The sequence below is a fragment of the Barbus barbus genome (assembly GCF_936440315.1).
Source record: "Barbus barbus genome assembly, chromosome: 2".
NCBI lineage: Eukaryota > Metazoa > Chordata > Actinopteri > Cypriniformes > Cyprinidae > Barbus > Barbus barbus.
This window is the reverse complement of record NC_136730.1, coordinates 29,709,334-29,731,607: the sequence shown is the minus strand read 5'-3', so window position 1 is coordinate 29,731,607 and position 22,274 is coordinate 29,709,334. Positions and strand designations below refer to the sequence as shown.

General features: G+C 37.2%; 1 protein-coding gene across 1 annotated transcript in view; it reads right to left on the bottom strand.

Moving 5' to 3' along the window:
* The window catches only part of LOC306885037 (USP6 N-terminal-like protein), a 45,816-nt gene extending 24,340 nt beyond the window's left edge, over positions 1-21,476 (bottom strand). Inside the window, exons 1-5 of the mRNA XM_079441350.1 lie at positions 21,286-21,476; positions 9,354-9,427; positions 2,480-2,565; positions 1,708-1,747; positions 424-504 (exon numbers count right to left, since the gene is read on the bottom strand). Coding sequence (XP_079297476.1) covers positions 424-504; positions 1,708-1,747; positions 2,480-2,565; positions 9,354-9,419 — 273 coding nt within the window. The 5' untranslated portion in view covers positions 9,420-9,427; positions 21,286-21,476. The remainder of the gene's footprint in view (positions 1-423; positions 505-1,707; positions 1,748-2,479; positions 2,566-9,353; positions 9,428-21,285) is intronic.
* Positions 21,477-22,274: the final 798 nt, after the last annotated feature.

Sequence of the window (22,274 nt, the reverse complement as noted above, 5' to 3'; positions counted from 1 at the left end):
ATATAACTGCGAGAGAAAGTATTTAAATATATATTTTCCTCCCTGTGCTTCCTTCTTGCTGATGAGCCGTACTGTGAAACAGCCAATCAGAGCAGAGCTCAACATTGAGCAGCACTGTGAAACAGCCAATCAGAGCAGAGCTCATTATTATTCATGACCCTGCCAAATAAGCCAATAACAGACCGTTTCATTCTAGGGAGAAATCCTAGGGTTGTAAATGGACATGTAAAATCGTTTCTGGAGATTTTTTGCCCTTACCTAAGCCACATACCTTCTGTGTAGATATCAGAGAACAATTTAAAATACTGTATCAATGCATTCTATGGCACCTTTAAGCATCACTCTGGATCTCCATGGAGCTACATCATAGTGCTCTCTCTGATTTTCAGAGAAATGATCGCAACCTCTCTAGGTGAAGCTCACCCGGTCACTGTTCCTGTACTTGCTCCAGTTCTTCAGCATCTTCAACCATTTCTGCACCCTCTCAATCTCCACCTGTTTTTGCTGCACAGGGAAAAACAATGCAATCTGATGAATTGCAAAAACAAAAAATGGACTTGATTAAAAAATAAATTTTCTGTTTAATTTTCATTACTTTTCAGTAAACACAAAATAATCATACACCAATCACCAAAAACATCAATAATAATAAAAAAATAACCATATCTTATAATGAATAATGAAATAAATTAATGCGCCATAAGTGACTTCCTTCAAAAACATTCAAAATCTTAACAAACCCAAACTTTTAGTTTAGTGTTGGTAGTGTAGTTCTCACATCTTCATTTGATTTCAGTTATTTATTTTCTTTTTAAAGAATTAAATAACAAAAGAAAAAAGCTGAAAGAATATGTCATTAGTGGTATATGGTGCATAACACACATGCTTTCTAATCCTCAGAGTCCATTTACAGACAGGTATGAGTATAAATATCTGCTACATGACACAAACCCTCCTGGGTTTTTGTCTAAGGAAGCAATATTTCTTTCCTCGTTTGAATAAGTACTCTGGGATTAGATGCAGAACAGGCATTCAGATCACCCTGCTGCTATTAGCATCTGTTCTGAGGACAGCTTTCACTCTTTCCACCCCTAGTCTTTAACCTTTACGTGCCACAACTTGACTGCACAAATGTCAGCTGGGAAATGCATCAGCCACCTCCACGCTGTGAATACATCACATGAGAGCACACCTCCAGAAAGCCCAGCTGTGTCTGCCACACACTGTTGTGTATTAAACGTTCATGCCAGTCTGTGATTTTTTGTGTTAGGGTTTCACATATATTCACATGCTGTTTGAATACACATCACCTGTATAGTATATTTAAGTGAAGTGACATTCATCCAAGTATGGTGACCCATACTCGGAATTCGTGCTCTGCATTTAACCCATCCAACGTGCGCACACACAGCAGTGAACACACACACACAGCAGTGAACACACACACACAGCAGTGAACACACACACACCGTGAACATACACCCGGAGCAGTGGGCAGCCATTTATGCTGCAGCGCCCGGGGAGCAGTTGGGGGTTCGGTGCCTTGCTCAAGGGCACCTCAGTCGTGGTATTGAGAGTGCAGAGAGCGCTGGGCATTCACTCCCCCCACCTACAATGCCTGCCGGCCGGAGACTCGAACCCGCAACCTTTGGATCACGAGTCCAACTCTCTAACCATTAGGCCAATGCTTAATTTGTGTGTGCATACCTTCTCTTCAAGCACACTGGGTGTGGGCAATTCTTCTTCACTGTGGGAAAAACAAATAGGGTTAAAAAACTATACAATACTAGTATACCATCACAAACATTCCTGTCTGGCTAGGATTAGGTTTAGACCCTGGGATAGCCAAAAAACAGGCAACTGCAATTGTAATTTGTACAGAGGTTGTTGTTTAATTCAGACAGAATTAAAATCCTAATGTATGCCACGATTCAAAGGTTTGATCTCTTATACTCACCAGGGCTGCATTTATTTGATCAAAAATACAGAAAAAATTATAAAACACCACTGCGATTTACAATCACTCTTTTCTATTTGAATATATTTTAAAATGTAATTTATTCCTCTGATAGCAAAGCTGAATTTCCAGCAACCGTAACTCTAGTCTTCAGATCTAATTATATTGTAATATATTATTGTAATATAAATCAATATTTCTTCTTATTATCAGTCTTTAAAACAGTTGCTTCATTTGTATTTGTTTATTTATTTACTTCCTGATTTATTTTTGCAGAAACCCTGATGAAGAGAACAGCATTTATTTGAAACTGAATTTGTCTTTTTATTGTCAATTTTGTTCAATTGAATGCATCCTAGAATATCTTCATGAATCTTGAATATCTTATTTTAAGGCAGCCATTATGACTGACGAGTTTGTCTCAGACAAAATAAAAGTAGTTTTACAGGGCTTTGAAAGCAACAAATGCATCCTTCACCTGCCAATATGGAAACTGAGTGTTGGGTTTTAACCAGGACTTACTGAAGAAATCCAAAGCGATCTGTGACTCTGTATATGCTGTAGTCTGCATCCTCCCAAGGATCGATCTGAACTCCTGCGTCTCTACCCTGAAATATACACAAGTGCACACTTCATTTGACTCATCTAAACGCAAACAGTGTAGAGTTTATGAAAGGTGAAACAAATCATCCAGTTCCAGGCACCTTTTAAGCAAATCCAACAGATTCTGAATCAGAACTGTGACTTTTGCCTCAATAAACTCTTAATTTGCTGCTTATTAATAGTTAGTAAGGTAGTTGTTAAGTTTAGTTATTCATTAGGGATGTAGTAGTATATGGTCATGCAGAATATGTGCTTAATAAGTACTAATAACAGCCAGTATGTTAATAACAGGCAAATGCTAATAAGCAACTAGCTAAGAGTGAGAATTGGTCCCTATTACTAATTAAGTGTTACCTATTAAATTCTTTGTTGGCACATTTTCTAGTGATTATGGAATAAGTAAATCAATGATTAAATGTTTGACACTGTGAGCCAAATAAAATTCTGCATTTATTAGGTGGTTGACAGATTTTCCAGAAAAAAAAAAAAGTTATGTAATACATTTAAGATGCAGGTTTTTATAAACTAAAAAAGGAAGATTAATTAAATAAGTATCATATTGTCACGTTTGCACAGGAGCAAGGAGCGAGGAGACACCGTGATTCCAATAACCTCAGATTTTATTTAAAGTCCAAACATGGAACGAGGAGCTCAGGAATTGACGAACAATACAGGACATGGGAGACAGGGAGACACAGGGCTTAAGAACACTGGGAAATCAACAAGGAAGAACAGAAACAGGTGCGGGGCAATTAAACACAGGGCTAGGGACTAATCAACTAATGAACAGGGAACAAGGACAAGAACAGGAAGGCCAAATATGAACACGAGAGGCGGGGAAACACGAGACACAGACTGACACATATATGAATGCATCATGTGGATCAATGTCCCCATCACTATTTGCCACAACTGATTTTGTCCCTATCCCACCCCAGTGAAGTACCCGCTGTAATACAGGAAGCATTTACAACTGTCGAGGAGAAGTGTGTTATAAATGGCAGTTCTGTGCTGAATCTTGTCCTTTTTAATGTGTTGCTGAGTGGCCGATGCAGTTATGGAAAGCGTCAGTATCAATATTCTCTCTAGCACTTAGCTCTCCGCATTACCCTTTCTCTTTTCTGTGGCCTGCTAAACATTCTAGTGAAATTAAAAAATGCCAACAAATGTGTCCCAACTCCTGTCATACATCCAATGACATATAGATGTAATTTTGATTTATGAGCAGAGAACATTTTAATGCTCTGCACTTATTCAACAGAATTTGCACCCTGTCAGTATAGCTGATGTTTAAAAGCTTTTCCAGTTGGTGTGGATTGATTCCCTGAGGGGGACGGCTGCTGCTCTCCTGCCCTCTTCTCAACCCCATGGTGGAGAGAAGAGTGGAAAGAAAGCAGTGATGAGTGATCCGTGACAGACAGCCAAGGATTACAGTTCCAGTATTTCCCAATTTCGAATGAGTCTGTAAGAGAATGTCATGATGTGCCATGGTCAAATTGATCACCATGGTGGCCATTTACTCCACAAACACTTTGTTGGTTCAAAAATCTTCTGTCTGCTGCCCTAGCACATAAAATCATCTGAGTGTGGTTCCTCCCAATTTGTCCCCTCTTTACAGTTTGTCCTTGCCACAATGTGTATTACAAAAAAGCCCCATACAAATAAAACCGACCTGACTCAACAATCACAAAGGCCACCGCACATGTGAACAACCAGATGTAGACAACCCAATGTAAAATAAACAACATCCAAAAAATATGGAAATGTAATTAATAAACTAAGAAACAAGAGAAAATCCCGCACTCTTGAAAAACCCAATACTTGCAAAAGTATCAAAAACAATACTTTATTGAAAGTTTTTGGTCTCATCATCAAGCATATTCAAACCACTTTTTTGGTCTTTTTTCCTACGTACCTATCTATTTACCTGCATGTGCGTGTTGATTGATTGTTAATTAAAAATGTAATTAATGAAATGCCAAACTGTAATACAGCAACATACAAGACAATAATACATTTCCCCTGTTAATGATAAAAATAGGCTAATGATCAGCATTGTGTACACTGTAACATTTCTGTAATTTCTGCAGTTATTTACTGTATATCACCCAGTATAAAACTGCAAATTCCCTTTACAGTAAATAACTGTAATACCCTTTGCATCATGGGAATTTTCTGTGATGTCAGACCCCACATACAGAGACTTACTGTATTTTTTAAAATTGCTGTATGCTGCTGTAATGGCTTCTTTGGCGCCATTCTATTAAGATTGTTTTATTTTTCTCATTTCTTACATTAGGATTGACAGGATTTGCCCTACACCATGTCTACAACACCACAACAGCTTGGGACTGACTACACTGGACGTGCTCCATCGCTTGTAATGATTGGAAAATCCGTTTGTCCTTCATGTCAGCCTCAATAACCTCAATATTAACATTAGGTTAATTAATGTGAAATTTTGTTCAGGTTAGTTAGTAGATAATGTTGGCCAGTAGCCTATTGAGAAGAAAACAAATTGTATGTTAACTAAGTTTTATGGCTAGATGCCATATAGATGCCTTTCTAGTTTTAGAATTAGTTTGTTATAGTTTTTAATGGAATTTAAGACTTACTGCATTTGTTTTGTATTTGTGCTTTAAAGGAAACTGCAATGTAGCATCAAGAAAGACATGAGCATGCCAGCCACCCTGAGACTGATAATTTGTGGTAAGAGAACAACTATGTTTTTGAGAGGTTTGAGTATGCTATATGAGGTTTGCCTTTTAAAAGTGTGCCATTTCTACTTCTTGTTTTTCAGAGAAGACATTTCTGTCACTAACAAAGTGGATGGTGAGCAAAGGTGCTGGCCATGTTTTGGAGCAGCACCTGGGATTTGCAGATGGCTATGTATTCTTTGGCTGTTTGTCTTTTTCCCCCCATTATGTTTCTGTTGCTTAAAGATTCTTTGTGAGGATGCATTGTTCCAGCATTGGAAGACTGTATTTTTAAGTGTTATGCATGCAATGTTTTAAATAAAGAATTTGATATTTTGTAATTATTGTGTCTATTTGAATTGAATGCCAGTAGTAAAGAGTAAAAATAAAATGAATTCTATATAAAAATAATAAAATCTAATGAAATCTATATTAAAATGAATGAATTACAGTAGTATACTGATGAATTGGATTTTGTAATTGAATTGATTTGTAATTTACTGTAAAACAGTACAGTTTGCAACTGTAAATAAAATACAGTTTGCTACTGTAAATCTTAATTACAGTAACTTACTGGCAGCACTAAGTTACTGTAAAAACCCTTTGAAATGTCTAACAGTGTAAACTACCGTTCAAAAGTTTGGTGACATTAAGTTAGTTTTTTTTTTTTTATTAAAGCCTTTTATGCTTACCAAGGCTGTATTTATTCAATCAAAATTCAGTAAAACAATAATATTGCGAAATTGTTTTACAATTTAAAATAACTGTTTTCTATTTTAATATACTGAATTTTCAACATTCATTACTTCAGTCTTCAGTTACATGACTCTTCAGAAATCATTTTAATATAATATAAACATTAGGCCTACTTACTATAATCCATGTTGAAAACACTTGTATTTATTTGGAATATGAATCTTTTGTAACATTATACATGCCTTTACTGTCATTTTATCAATTTCATACATCCTTGCTGAATATAAGTTTTCATTTCTATAACTTTTTAGATAGTATACATATCAATTAGCACAAATACTTTTTATTAGTAAGTCATTAACTGAATGTATACATCATAGGAAACAGGCAACCTTGAATACGTTACAGTAACTATCTGTCAGTCCTCTGTTGTGTGTGTCTTGTGTTCCCACCTCTTGTTTCCATATTTGGTTTGTTTCCTGTCCTTGTTTAGTGTGATTATTAGTTTATTCTGTTCAGCTGTGTTTGTCTAATTATCTATGATTATCCATTGTATTTAAGTCCTGTCTGTTCTGTTAGATTTCATCTGGTCTACTCGTTACTCCTCAGTGTTCCTGTCTGTGTCTTCCTTGCCTTGTCTTGCCCTGCCTTGTTTGAAGTAAAGACTGTTATTTGAGTTTACATCCTCGTCTCCGTGTTCCTGTATCATTCTTGCTGTGTGCACCGGGACAGAAGACCAGACCAAAACTGTAAGCGGCGCCCCTTCATCTCGTTTTTGTTTTGTTAATTTTTTGACATTTTTTTATTTGTTCCTGTTTGTTCTGTCCACCAGCTGTGGCTATCCCAAGCCTGCCAGCTGTTCGTCAAGTTCACGGGTTGCTGCTCCCTCAATCACGCCGCCGTCCGTGGCTCACCCAGGCCCTTGTCTGACTCCTTGTCATGCCCAGAATAAGCCTCAGCTTCCAAGCTAGACCAGGAAGGTACAAATGTAAATGAAGGTGATAGGGGGGGGGGGGGGGGGGGTAGAAGGCTTCCGGCGGGAGTGGCCTGGCCAATGGACAAGGCCACGGCCACATGCACCACCTACCATGGCCTCCTGTGCTCCCTACACCGCCATGGCCTTTGGAGCTCCCTGCACCACCATGGCCTCCAGAGCTCCCGTTCTGTCTGTTCCGCTCTGGAGGTCCCTGTCTTGTGTTCCTGTCCGTGTGTGTCCTGAGAGGCCTCCAGAGCACCCCCCCCCCCTGTTAAGGCGCGGGACGAGCCTTCCGGGAGGGGGGAGTTATGTCAGTCCTCTGTTGTGTGTGTCTTGTGTTCCTGCCTCTTGTTTCCATATTTGGTTTGTTTCCTGTCCTTTTTTAGTGTGATTATTAGTTTATCCTGTTCTACAACAAATGTCTTTTCAATCTTTCCCATTCTCAGTAAGCTTTGATAAATTTCTATATCTAGGCGTGAGTGTAACACGGAGATATAAGGATCTGTCCAATAGTAATTTTAAAACCGCACTGGACAAAGCCAAGCAAGACATGGTGCGGTGGTCAACCCTTCCTTTATCTTTGGCTGGGAAGATTAACTCCATTAAAATGACAATGTAACCAAGATTCTTGTTCCTATTTCAGACCGTGCCTGTTTTCATTCCCAAATCATTTTTCAAAGATCTGAATAGTTGCATCTCCATGTTTCTTTGGGATAAAAAAAATTCCTCGTATAAGAAAAAAATATCTGGAAAGGAAGAAGGAAGAGGGTGGATTGGCAATGCCAAATTTTTTGTATTACTACTGGGCAGCCAACCTACACAAACTGATATTTTGGCTTTCTGATGTATCGAGTGATGAAGATCTGGTTTCTGTTGGAGCAGAATGCGTGTAATCCAGTATCTCTACGTTCATTGCTCTGTGCTCCAATCCCAGTGAACAAACACTATTCTACGAATAACCCAGTTGTCTGTGGATCACTCAGAATATGGTCACAGTTCAGACTTCACTTTAATAATAAACAAGCGTTGCCTTCTGCCCCTATTCTATCGAATCCATTGTTTCCCCCTTCACTTATAGACTCAGCATTTCAATTGTGGTCTAGAAACAGAATTAGTTGTGTAAAGGACCTTTTTAAAGACGGCGTATTTATTTCATTCTAACAGCTAAGAATGGATTTTGAGATCCCTCAGTCTAATTTTTTTTAGGTACTTACAGGTCCGTAGCTTTGTTAAAAAGCATTTCTCTCCTTCCTTGAACCAACCTAAAGGGGGCTGGATAGATGAGTTGTTAAATATGGACCCTCTTCGAAGAGGTATGGTGAATATTCTATATTCTATATGAACTCTATATTCAAAGAACCGCCTCCCCATCTCTAGACCATATAAGGAGGCAATGGGTGGAGGAACTGGGAATAGAAATATCAGATTCAGCCTGGCAGTGCACAGTAGAACTGGTACACTCATCATCTATATGTATCAGACATGGACTTCTGCAATTCAAGGTGCTTCATAGGCTCCATTTGTCTAGGAGCAAGCTGGCTAAGATGTATCCGGGGTCAGACCCATCTTGCCCCAGATGTGGCTTGGAACCAGCAGACCTGAGTCATATGTTTTGGGAATGCCCCAAATTAAAAAGTTTTTGGACAGACATCTTCAGAACATTCTCATCTGTATGTGACAAAGACATAGACCCTAACCCTTTGACTTCCATTTTCGGTGTAGTGCCGGAAGAAGTGTGCCTATCAGCTAATCAGGTAGAAATTATTGCCTTTTCCTCATTATTGGCCAGGCGCCTGATTCTTCTCAATTGGAAAAAGGCTAGGCCACCATCTCATAAACACTGGGTAATGGAGGTGATGTATATATCTTAAACGTGAGCACCTTAAATATACTATTTGAGGTTCCTCTGGAAAGTTTTATAGGGTCTGGCAGCCCTTTTTATCTTATGTTGAATCCTTATGGGACACTATTTCATAATTGTTCATATCTGACCCTGGTATGTCTTCTCCGCCCCCCCTTTTTTTTTCTAGGGGTGTGTATGTGTTGTTTATAGTTGTGTTTTGGTGAGGAAAATATTACTTAAGTAGAATGTTGTATATGTTTGTGTAGCTGAGATTGTTGTATAATAATGAAAATCAATAAAAATATTTGAATAACAGTTTATCCTGTTCAGCTGTGTTTGTCTAATTATCTATGATTATCCCTTGTATTTAAGTCCTGTCTGTTCTGTTAGATTTCATCTGGTCTGTGTCTGCCTTGCCTTGTCTTGCCCTGCCTTGTTTGAAGTAAAGACTGTTATTTGAGTTTACATCCTCGTCTCCGTGTTCCTGTATCATCCTTGCTGTGTGCACCGTGCCTCTATCACAGTATCCATACTATTTCAATATATATCTGAACAAAGTGTAATGTAAATGGCATAATTTACCTTATTATATTTAGAGATGATCTCAGCACGTTCCTCTGCTATCAGCACCTCTATGTCCTTCTTCATGTCAATATCTAGAAATATAGCACACATAAAGCACAATTAATGACAAGGAGAAAAATTAATACAGACAACAATCTAGAAGACATATTTTTATGTTTTGTTAAGGGCTATACATTTGTACAAATAAATATTAAATAAAGTCACTTTTTTCTTTGAAGAACGCTCAGCAGAACAGGAAAAAAACCCAGACTGGTCATGAGTGCTACATATTCATCATATTCAGACTGAGAAACTGGTCCAAACTCAGCACTTGTTGGCACTGGGTAACCTGAGCTCTCATAATGTTTTGAAGATCCTGTTGGACATATGAAGGCCTTGACTGTCTCAGAAACATTAGCCCCATGGGAACCACGGAGCCAGCAGAAGGGAACAAAGGTTCCCGCCAGACTTCGGCTGTCTGAGAGCGCTGCGTGTCTGCGGAGTCTGTCGCACACACAAAAATAGAATTCGACCAAGAGAGTCACCCACTGCGGGACATAGCGCTGCATGACACACCATCATGTGTCATATTCAATATTTCCAGCCCATCGCCAAATCATACCATCTGACATTTAAAACTAAAAACACAGTCCTGTATTTCTTTGAATGACAAGTCACTTGCCCTCAGTGTCAAATTAACAAAACAAGTGCATCTGTTGTGTTTGTATAGTACCATTGATGACATTTGCTGATGTATTTACACAGAAGTACACTCCTGACGGGCATCAATATACAAAGACTGTCCTTCTTCTCACTATAGCCCTCTTCAAATTTCTTAACTGCTCCATTTCCCAATGTTTCCTTCACTTTCATTGTTTCTTGAAGTTTACTTATATCATATGGCTGTCACAAAAGTACTGACACAAGGACTACAAGGGAACAGAGAAGCTGATCTATGTGTTTCCAAAAACCCAATAATAAGTGTTTATAGGCATCTTCAGGCACAATCGTGGTTTGAGAGAGACTATGCTTCCATGGCTTTCAAACCAGCAGAACCACAGGAAATAATTCTGTGCTTATGAATTTTGTACTACTCAATGAGAAAATCATTTACTCAAAACCCCAAACCACGGTTTGTAAAACTGAAGAAATACAAAAGACTTTACTAAGCATTTTTTCTCATCACCCACTGGCATTATATTACATTGCATATCCTCTCACTAAAATCACTCTCTGCCGGTTTAAAAGAATGGGTTACAAGGGTTGCTGAGGTGGTCTATGGCATAGCCATTGTAAATCATTAAAAAGATGTAAGGTTATATGTCAAATGTATGGCAACAACACTTTAGTTCTGAAAAACTCCCTAAGCCTCCAAATAATCCAAACGATTACAGATAAACAGAATTTTTCATTGATGCTGAAATTTAAATAGCAGTGTTTTGTAGTGATACACTAAAATAATTAAATAATCAAATAATTGATTGTTAAATACACTTTATTCAGCTTTATTTTTTGGGTGAATGAAAACTTCTTTTCAGTGTCTAGGTAAAATCATTTCTGTGTATAATTAGTTTTGAGGATTTTTGTTAAAGGGGTAATGAACTGAGAAATCCAAATTCACGTACTATAAAAACATCCTGTAAGTTTCAGAACTCAAAACTTTCTTGTTAGTCTAAAAACAGCTTATACTGAAGACAACCTGCCAAAAAGACATGTTGTGGAATGTGCCACTTTATGATAGTGTGGTAATAGTGTGGATAAATACCGCATCCACAGAAGATCAACGCCTGCTAGGCCCCGTCTACCTATTTGTGCATGTAGTGTATATAACAAAAGAGGCAAATGCAGGTCTACGCAGAAATCAAACAAAAAAGATTGCCAAAAAAATTGTCTTTGCATTGTCTTCCTTCTGATCCTGAAAAAATGGATGAAATTTATTTTTAATGAAGATCCAAACTGTGCCAGTAAGAACTTGGTCCTTTGTTCACTTCATTTTACCGCAGATTCTTTTACAAACAAAGCACAATTCCATGCTGTAATTGTAGTAACAGTTTTTATTACATGATCACTATTACTTTATCACAAATTGTTTGATATGTACTGGGCATTTATGCGTTTTTAACCTAAATCTATGAAGGATGCAGGCTGTTAAACATACACAACTATTAGCCAATCATAGCAGTGGACGTTTACTTCAGAGTCTACAATCAATCACCTAGCTTAAAAATAGCTTATTACTTCTAAATAGGGATGCACGGCCCGATACTGAGCTCCTGTACTCGTACTGGTACTCGTTAAAATGCCCCGATACCAAACGCCGATACCATACAGCATGTAATAAGTGCCATATTCATACAAAGAAATACAGACAACAGAACAACAGACAGCAGAATGGAGTTATTAGAGACTATGGATGTCTACGAAGTATATGCATGCAATGAAATTAATGTTAAACAGTCAGTATTGACGCCTGTATAGCTGATGTGCGCGAGCTGATGGGCTAAGCAAAGCACTCTGAGTGGATTGAGCGCGCGGCGGCGCAGATGCGCGAGCTCGTCGAGTGAATATCCCTTTCTCGCAGACATCACTGGATAGTTTGTAGTTTGGTCGGATATGTCAAAAACAAGTAAGTAAAACAATGCACGAGTTACTTAACGGTAGGGAGGGAGGGAGAGAGAGGGAGCGTGCGCGCACTTCTGTTGTGTGATCTTTATTGATGTTCCTCACTTGGCACACGCATCATTTGGCTTAAAACTAAATCGTAAATATAAGACAATTTATAGGGGTATTCACTATAAACCATCATTTATTTTCAACCTTAAGCATACAGCCTATGCGCTATGTTCTGTACTTGTCCCTCTCATTCTGCACCAGTACAAATACGTGCACGCGTTACGCGTTTTGCTTGCTTCGCGAGTGATTATGCATTATATGAGTGGCTTGAACATAATATAATAATATAATATATAAAATATAAATTGGAATATAAATTGCAGCACGTTTCAGATTAAAAAAAAGCAACTTTTATTTCCGAAAATATCACAGTTAGGAGATTTATAATGAGTGGTTCCCTGCATTATTACAGCAAAACGCGTAATTACAGTACTGAGCCGCTGCAATGGAGCAGCTCTAATGCGATTAAATTAAAGATGTATCATAGAGCATAAAAATGAACAGTGAAAGTAACAAAAACTTGTAAAATACATTTTAATGGGCATAATTAAGTGTGAAAATAACCGAAGATATTATACGGTCAAATCAAAATAAAGTAAACTGTGACATATTATAACCATAAATTCTTCATACAGTGGACTACCAGTAAAATTAATACAAATTTGGGACAAAAAATTATTCAGACCGAGTCTGGGGAAAAAAACTGAAGTTCAGGTTTGCATGAACCTGGTTTACAGCATGCCCAGGAGACTACAGGCTGTCATTAAGGCTAAGGGTGGCCCGACAGAGTATTGATAGTTGTGTAAATATTGTCATACTAACAGCTGTCTGAATAATTTTTGGTTGATTGTAATCCATTATGTACCTTTCTATCAAAGTTATTGTTCATTATCAAAATGAATTTGTTCAGACACAGTCTGAATTCTTGTCATATTTTATTACCATTTTCTAAACTATAGCGAATAAACCGTGATAATGTGAGAAATTTTAAAGGTGTTTGAATAAATTTTGGTTTGACTGTATTTATTTGATAAATGAAGTTAACCAATTAACATTATACATCCTCTTTTGGTTTCTGTACCCAATATTTAAAAAATGTACAAATGCAATGAAAATATCAGTATCGGTACTCTGTATTGGCAAGTACCAAAAATAAAAGTATCGGTATCGGGCGAGTACTGGAAAAAGTGGTATCGGTGCAATGTTAAAATCCTTCCTTCTCCTGAGAAAATCAGTGTTGTCATCTGTCACCCTTGCAGCAAACAGTTAAAGGGTTATGCAATCTTTTATGTAACCCCAGATTATAAACCTCAAGACTGGCATTCTGAATGTGCGAGTGCTCATAATAATGCATATTTGCAAATATTTACATGTAATGGTCCAGTCAATCATAACATATATACACTATAACATATACATTTAACATGCTTTAGGTGAATTAAGAGCTATCCAGTAGGAATTCTGCATTCTGTGAGGTATTTCCTCTCCAAACCTCAGTTTGTGTGTGTTTTTTGTTAGTCTAATCTGTTGGGTTGTCACACACAGAGACTCAGCCTAGCTTTATTCTCATATCTTATATTCACCATACAATCCATCTTTGTGTGCCTTAAAGGGACCACATACTTTTTCCCTTGACATCCACTGAACCATTTTCCACCCTCTCTCTTTCACCCAAATAATGAAATAAGGGTCTCATTTGTTTGTTTCTTATCAAATATAATTACAAATCTTGCCATTAAAATATTGTTTTTAGTGAGTTGTTGCATGTCTTTAACCAAATCCCTGCAGAATCACACAAGGCATTTGCATGTCATGTAACCCCCAATAATTACAACTAATATCAACAGAATATCTGAGAAATGCATTTCCACTGCATCCCAATTGTGAGGTGTCAACAAGGCAATGGCAGATGTTTTCCGAGGGGCTTTATATAGGGACTGTTTGAGCTGCCTTTTAAGATTGGACTGCTGCATTTGACTTGAGAATGAGAGAAGAAAAACTGTGGTTTAGTAGCTCCATTGGTCGGTTTGCGTACCATCCCCCTTTCAAGGGGAAAGTGAGAGAGAGGGACGCCATAAATATAATTACAAAAAAGATATACATTGTGCTGTACTTTATAGTAAACTATTTCTAAAAATGCACCTCTACCTACACTTTTGCACTCCAAAATCGTACCGATAGATATACAATTCACTGCAATTTCCAGCTGAAATGACCACACAAATTATGTTTACGGAGCATATTATCACTTACATAACATTTGCACAAACTGTTATCACATACTTTAATCATAAACCATATCATTAATATGAAAATATAAATAACATCTGTTGAAACCACAGAAGCCTAAAAAGCTAATGCTGTGAAATGTATTGAAAACATAAAAACACGTTTATGTAACAATTTCTTCTTGTGATCAAACACAGAAAGAATTCATCTTTATTTGCTGGATTCATTGGATCAAAGAGTTTAGTTTCAGTTATTCCTGAAGGACAAGTATGACAGAAATTAGGCCAAGACATTATGTTCTTGTTTGAATGGAGACTGGTTTTTATTTTGATTGTGTTAGTGTAAAAGTGCATATTTAATTCATCTGGACTTTCCATTTTAGGCCTGACTGCTGCTCTCCTCCAACTCTGTTTATGAGTCAAGTACAAGGGAAAATGTTGACCTACGGGCATAGATCTTACACAAGGTGCCATAAATAGCCATTTCTCCAGAGAGCCGGAGTCTAACGGTTGGCTTTCTAATTGTCTCAGCTTTCACTAGTGTATGGAATGACAGGCCTTTCTGCTGAAAGTCTTCCCAGCTGGATGTGAAACTCCATGCCTGACCTACTGTAAGAATCACTGCCCACTGGCCTCCAAAAAGACACTGAGGACAGAGTATCTTTTAAAGCAATTAGGTGTTTTATGTTTATGTTAAAAAGTCAAAAAGAGCTAATTAAGTAATATAACATTATACAATAACTCAATGATAAGCCAATTAACCAACATAAAGTTTCAATGTTTGTTAATATTACTGACAGTTATTATAAAATGTCCATTTGGAATAAGTTTCAGCACATAACGGTGATATCACAGTAATGATGGATTTGTTGTTTACTCAAGCGAATAATATTTTCATTAAGAAGACAATAACGTATGTATGACAGTAAAAATGAGGGGATCATTGTGGGCTGAAGTTATGAATTATTCATGTGTGATGAATGACGACTATGTTTGTTGGCAAGCATACATAATAAGAGGGGTCTTCAGCATTTTTAAAGAGCAATATGCTTGCATGACATTTGAGCTTTTTTGATATCCTCCACAGCAGTTTAGAATTTCAAAATTGACTCGTTTCAGATCATTTTTCTTGATATACTTGTATCAAAGAATAATCATTTTTAATAATAATTTAACTTTAAAAACATCACTTTTAGTTACTCTCATATTACCTTTACTAAAAGTATCTAAAAAGTAAAAAAAAAAAACATCAGAATTTGATTTGATAACTGTCACTATAATTTAGTTTTCTGGCCCAGAGCTGTAGGCAGAAACTTACATAAGGTTGTTTCTTTCTTTTTTTTAAGCTTGTCACATATTCATTCAGTTTGGTGGAGGGAGCTTAACACACACACACAAAGGCTTCAAGTTGAATAGTTATCATTCTCAAAACATTGCACTACACCTTCGAGACTCATCTCAAACTGTGACATCAGGCCTAGCTGGCCAGACTCCTGGGCGTGCACCGAAATCTGAGGTCCAAACTAAGTCTAGTGTGGTTATGAAAAAAAGACTACAGTGACTGGTTCCCTCTATGCAAGAAAACAAAGAGGTCAAGGTTTAAGCAAAGCCAAGACAAAAAACGTATGGCGTTTTTTGTTTGAGGAAAGATTTCTAATTCGCATAATAAATTAGGTCTGCCCTGTTGGCATTTACTGTTTCGATGTGAAAGGGAGAAGGTAAACATTTAGAGCTGGGGAGAGTAACAGTCATCGGGGGTGAGCAGTTGTCAGTGGTTGAGCAAGGACAACTGGCATCACTCGCACCGCCATCTGGGTGGGCCGTCACTGCCTCGTACTTGCTTACAGATGTAGAGCACTTCAACACACTGAGGGAGCCTTGTCCTAACTGAGAGTCACACACACACAGTGGTGGCAACACCAAGACTAATTATTAATGTGGTAAGTTGTTTGGTTAATGTACTTGAGTTCAGTGCTGTCATTTTGTTTGAGCACAAGCATATGGCAGTAACAAGAGTTAACATATGAGTGACTGGTAACTGAGCAGTAGTATGCTAGATTGGTACCAGTTCCCAGTTTTACACAAAATATATAAGACATTTTTAAAAATAAACAAAAATATACAATATAATCTGAACACCTCCCCACACAGGTCTGAAGAAAGAATATATACATAATATGATGCAAAACCAAATCATGGAGAGGAAATACTAATAAGAATCTCCAAAATCTGAAGCATGCAAAAAACATCTGGTAAGTTGGGAAGGAAAGGAAGGAAATGGGCAATACCTACATTCATAGGAACCAAACTAATGAAAACTATGTTTCATGTTGGAGCCATGGCCTAGTGGTTAATGCGTGTGCTCTACATAAATGTAATGTTATGACTTCTGCACAAGATTATGCAAATACACAAGTGTAGCTGAACTTATGACAGGGGTGTAAAGTGCAGCATGCATGTCGGACATGCTACGAAAAACGGCCTGTACAATGAATGCATTTACCACAGTATGTGATACAGTTTTGCATGTGTGTGAAAGACTTTTCTGAAGCAAGGATTTATGTTTGCTAGTTTGTGCTGTAAAATCAAGTTAAATACAGTAGCCAACTGCTACTGTATTTTACTTGGTAGTCTAATGTGCAATTTAAAAATCATGTCTTGACTGAGTCCATACATCCAACTCTATTTCCCAGAATTCCTATTGGTTTACACATAAAAGAGTGATGTCTGTCATAGTGATACATTTGTATGGACTGTGCTACAAAACTTTCAATCTCTGTAGCTCCAGTGCTATGTGCAAACATAAAGTTAACATACAGCCCTGTATAATGTGTAAACTTATAAAATAACGTGCTATGCAGAATCTGATGTAAAGCTTACATTTCTAAATTATTACAGGCTCTGGAGTATTTATTTATATCGCATTTATACTGATGCATTCGGCAGATGTTTATTTCATTTATTTTAATTAAATTTTACACTGCATTTAAGGTACACATTTTATAAAACATTTTAAAAATAAATGTACTATTTTATTTAACTATTTGTTTTAGTTTAAATCATATAAAGTTCAGAGAAATGCTATTTTTTAAATGTTCAATAAATGCATTACCCTTCTAGATTCAATTTGCGTTTTTGAGTGTAAAATAAAAATGAGCTCAGCACTGATGAAAATAACTGATTTAGATTTTTTTTGCTAAAATTGAGCAGGTTTAATATATAGCAGAGAGCACTCCATACTCCACAGTTATTTTACATTGCTTCAATGATTTCTTACTCTCAAGAGCAACCCTGACAGTAAGCATATCAGTGACCTACAGTAACTGTCTGTTTGCTACTACAGTATTTACTGCCCTATTCAGCATCAACCCTGGTTTGACATCAATACAGAGAGCACACAAAGTAATCACTTTAGTGAATTAAAAAAGACTAAAGAGAGGTCAGAGTCATAGCCTAGCATGCTATGTTGCTCATTCAGGGCATGCAAGTTTGAGGGTGTATTCACACCTGTCTTGTTTAGTTCGATTGAATCGAACTCAAGCTCGTTTCCCCCCTTGGTGTGGAACTTTTGGGCAGGTGTGAATACAATTGCACTCGGGTGCGGACCAAACAACCTTACCAAGACCCAGCTGAAGAGGTGGTCTGGGTCCGCTTCCAAACGAAATCTGGTACGGTTGAATGGATGAACCAATGAATGGATGACCTCAAGCACACGTGTGGTTTCGTTTACAGTTTCTGGTTCACTTGCAAAAAGAGCAGTGTGAAAGCAAACCCCACCAAATAAATTAAAATAAAAAAATCAACATTGTGTTTGGTCCGGACCAAAGCAAGTGAACTAGTGGATTTTCCTGGTGTGAATACACCATAACTGATGCAAATGTGAGACAGTGAGTGACAGTGACAGTGGGTAATTTCAGCCTCTTCTCCCTTGTCATTTCCTGTCCCACTTCTCTACCGTAGCTCCCAATACTACAGGGAAAAGACCAAAAATAAAACTTAATATAAAAAAGTCTTGAAATTAAACTAGCTGATTTAGATAAGTGTCAGTGAAGAGAGTGTGTGTGTTTTGATAAAGACTGATATTTTGACTGATAAAGCTGTGGCCATATGGATAACAATTATGGTTAATGGGTGTGGATAAAAGGCTCATTATGCAATAACCATTATTTATTTATTTACAATAAAAAACAATAGCTGGCCAAGCAACAGAGATCTTTCCACAGAGATCTACTGTAAAAATGGCCTTTAGGCAATGTTTAATGTGGTCAGACAACAGAATAGACAAATTAGCTAGCTCATCCTAATGACAAATAAATACAACCATTATTCTTGACAGTCGAGAGTTAGCATTGCATAATTCAACAGCAGAAAAATGTGGTGCTCAAAAATATTATTTGGCTTAAAGGGATGTCTGTGTTCATTTACTCATCACCATGTCCTGCCAAACTTGTATGAATTTTGTTCCTCTTCAAAACACATTTTCAGTGAAACTTGAGAGACTGCTGTCCTTCTGTTGAAAGTCTATTCCACGTTTGAGCTGCCACAAGAACTAATGAGGGCTGTTCTTATATAGCAACCGAGTACAGTTGAGCTTCCATGTTGCCAATATTTATCCATGTATGAGCATTGATCAATGTTTGTTTGTAAATAAAAGCCTAATGTAAATCTGTTCATCGTAGTTTCTCTTTAAAGGACAAATCACTTGATTCATACGGATTACTTTTATAATGACATGAACTTGCTGAAACGTCAAAGTTTTGATTGAATAGACATCAAATATAGTTCCAATAGTTCATTTTGAAATCTTATTAAAAATATCTTCATTTGTGTTTTGAAGATGAAAAATAAATCTTATGTGTTTGGAATAAAATGAGGGGGAGTAAATGATGATTTCATTTTTGGGTGAACCAACTCAATAATTGTGAAGGTTTAATCAATGCAGTGTCACAGCAGCAGGTTTTGTATAATCTTTTCTGAGTAAATGAATTAAAAAATGCACGTCTCTAATGTTTTAGGACAAAGACTGTGAAACATACATAAACAGATTCATAAGAATAACTAATCCCTGACATCAACAAAGAGCAACAGAAGATAATGTGCAGTCTAGTCTCAGCCTCAGACAGCACACCCACAGACCTCCCACAATCCATTCACTGACTGTTTGATGTACATTGCGTCCAAAAATGACTGAAATCACCAGTTAAAACCTGGAAACAAAGTAGAGTTATATTGTATTTTGTCCTCACTCAGAAAGTCAGAAACCAGACCAGAGACATTATGCCGTAGTCAAAAGTCTGGCTACATACAAGTGCACCTATCAGTGAACAGTTTATTTGTCTGCCAGATGAGCAGTGTCTATATTTAGTGGCTCAGCCATCCATAAACAGAGCCACAGCAGTTTGTTACACTGATGTGCACGTTCATCTGAGTACAAATCCTGAGATGAACTGGACACAATTCAGTGAAATCTCTCTTCTGACCATCACTGAATATGTGCATCCCATATTTTAAAAAGACAATACATCAATTATGGAAAATTAACTAAAGAATTATAAATAGCATGCACTAACACATATTTACAGGTTGCATTTGAGGCTGTAAGCAAAATTGTTTAAAAGTTATTCTGCTCTTACCTGCAGTTAAATGAGACAGGCCAGTATGAACAATATTAGGGCAAAATGAAATGACTGTAAAATACATCTGCAAAGAAGCCCACCCAAAAGCTTACACACAGATCTGTCACTGGCCTACATCCATCTACTGAACATCTGTGTGTGGAAAGGCAAAAGCAGCATGATTTACCCCCTAAATATGTGTGCATGTTTGTGTATGAAAAGAAAAGAGTGATACACTGACCATGTTTTCTCTTATGGAAACACTGGAGATGTTCTCTCTATGGATATTATTTAACCTCTTTGGATATTATTTATTGAACTCATCAAACCATAAAAATACACAATAACAGTAAATTGCAAAATGTAGGCCATGAGACCAAACGATGTCTTTCCTAAATAGCTTGGCTTCTCCCTATCTTTATCTAATATTTACCAGAATTACATTTGTTTTGATTTGCACAAATATAAACAATCAGTTATGGTGGCTAATCTAAAGAAGACCTGATCAAATTACAATTAGGCCTACCACATCATATTCTGATTATGTAACCAGACTAAGCCAATATTCAGACTTTTCCCTTCTACTTACTGCAGTTTATAGTGCCCTTATGTGCTATTTTTAAAAACATAACTGAGAATTAATAAATGTTTGCATTTCCGGTACCTCCAAATAATAGCAGTTTATTCATAATATTCTGATTATAAAGGAATATTCCTTTAAGATTATAATATTCCACTAGGCTATTATGGATGAGTGCATCTTTAGCACCTCCAAACTGTAAAGCAGAACAAAGGAACATAACCGCCAAATCAAAAATAATAAAAGAAATGTGCATGCAAACATGACCATTTAGAAAGAAGAAAGATAATATAGAAATGCAGACACAAAGGAAAGCATCAGAGATGTGTCTGTAATATGGAGCTTCCATAAACCAATCACCTGAACTGCACCAGACTGCAGGACGCTGTGATCAAGAGGAAATGTTTGGAAACAGCTTCGATTTCAATCCGCTGAAAGTGAACGGGCTCTATTGCTTTCTCTGCATTTTCATAAACTGGTTCTTAAAATAACTACCAATTTTACGTGCATTTCTATTTAAATCGACTGAATTAAACAGGCGACAAGACATAAATAACCGAGATGTTGCTTAAATGTAGTGAATTTCAAAACGCTCTCAGCCCAACTGTAAAAGGATAATAAACGTAATTATGATAGGCCTACATATAATTCATTTTAATGAGAATCACTTAATATTACACTCTGTTGTGTCGTTGCAGTTCTTTCTGTGGCTATATGGATCTTGCATAATATCACTGTTATGGTATGCAACGTTCAGGAGCAGTAAGAATAAACAGAGAACCGAATGCTATAATAGCAAATACATAAATAAAAACCCCATAAATGGGAAAAATAATAATAATTATTATTATTACCGTTTAATTGAAAAGACTCTTCATTCCTTCGTCGCTGGAAACATGGGAGGTAAAGCGAAGCGAATAGCTAAAATCCTGTGGCGAATACAATAGCTGCATGTAACAGCATTGAGAGGAGCGTCAGAGCACAGTCTGTAGCCTACAGTTCGATCCTGGCTGGCAGCTGGTCACGTGATCTGCCAGAACAGCCTGCTGTGGCGAGTACCGCTCGCGGCTGGCAGGGTAGGTCACGTGACAAACTATGGAAACGATGACCGTCCATAGGCATCTACTGAGCAAGCGTATCTACACCTCTCAGTGTCTAAAAGAATGTTATACAAACTTTATACAAAGTATCTAAATTTTGGTGTGGTTTGTGTTGAGTCTTAAAGGGATAGTTCACCCACAACTGAAATGCCTTTTAAGAGGCTCTTCCATGTTCAAATTAAAAAAACAATGAAATAATATTAACAATATGGGGACAGACAGGCAGAAAATCAGACAGACAAACGGATAGCCAGATGTCTGTTGTCAACAAATCGAAAAGAGAATAGTGCATTTGTGCCCTCTGTTGGTGATTGCGTGATAATGATGGGTTTGACCTTAAGTACCCGGAGGAGGCTACATTGTGCTGACGCATTTGGGCTATTTTTATTGATTAATATAATACAACAGTGTTGAGAGCTGTACCGTTTAAAAAAAAAAAAAAACGCGTGATTCCTCCAATCATCGATTAGATGAGAATAGATCGATTTAAAATGTGTATGTGTGTGTCTGTGTCTGTGTGTGTGTGTGTGTGTGTGTGTGTGTGTGTGGTTTATGAGGACACAAATTTGTATAATGACATGGGTATGACAGAGGTATTACAATATGAAGGTGGTTTATGAGGACACTGCCTATGTCCCCATAATTCAAAAGGCTTAAAAAACATACTAAATAGTGTTTTTTTGAAAATCTAAAAATGCAGTCTAAAAAAGTCTCCTGTGAGGGCTAAGTTTAGGTGTAGGGTT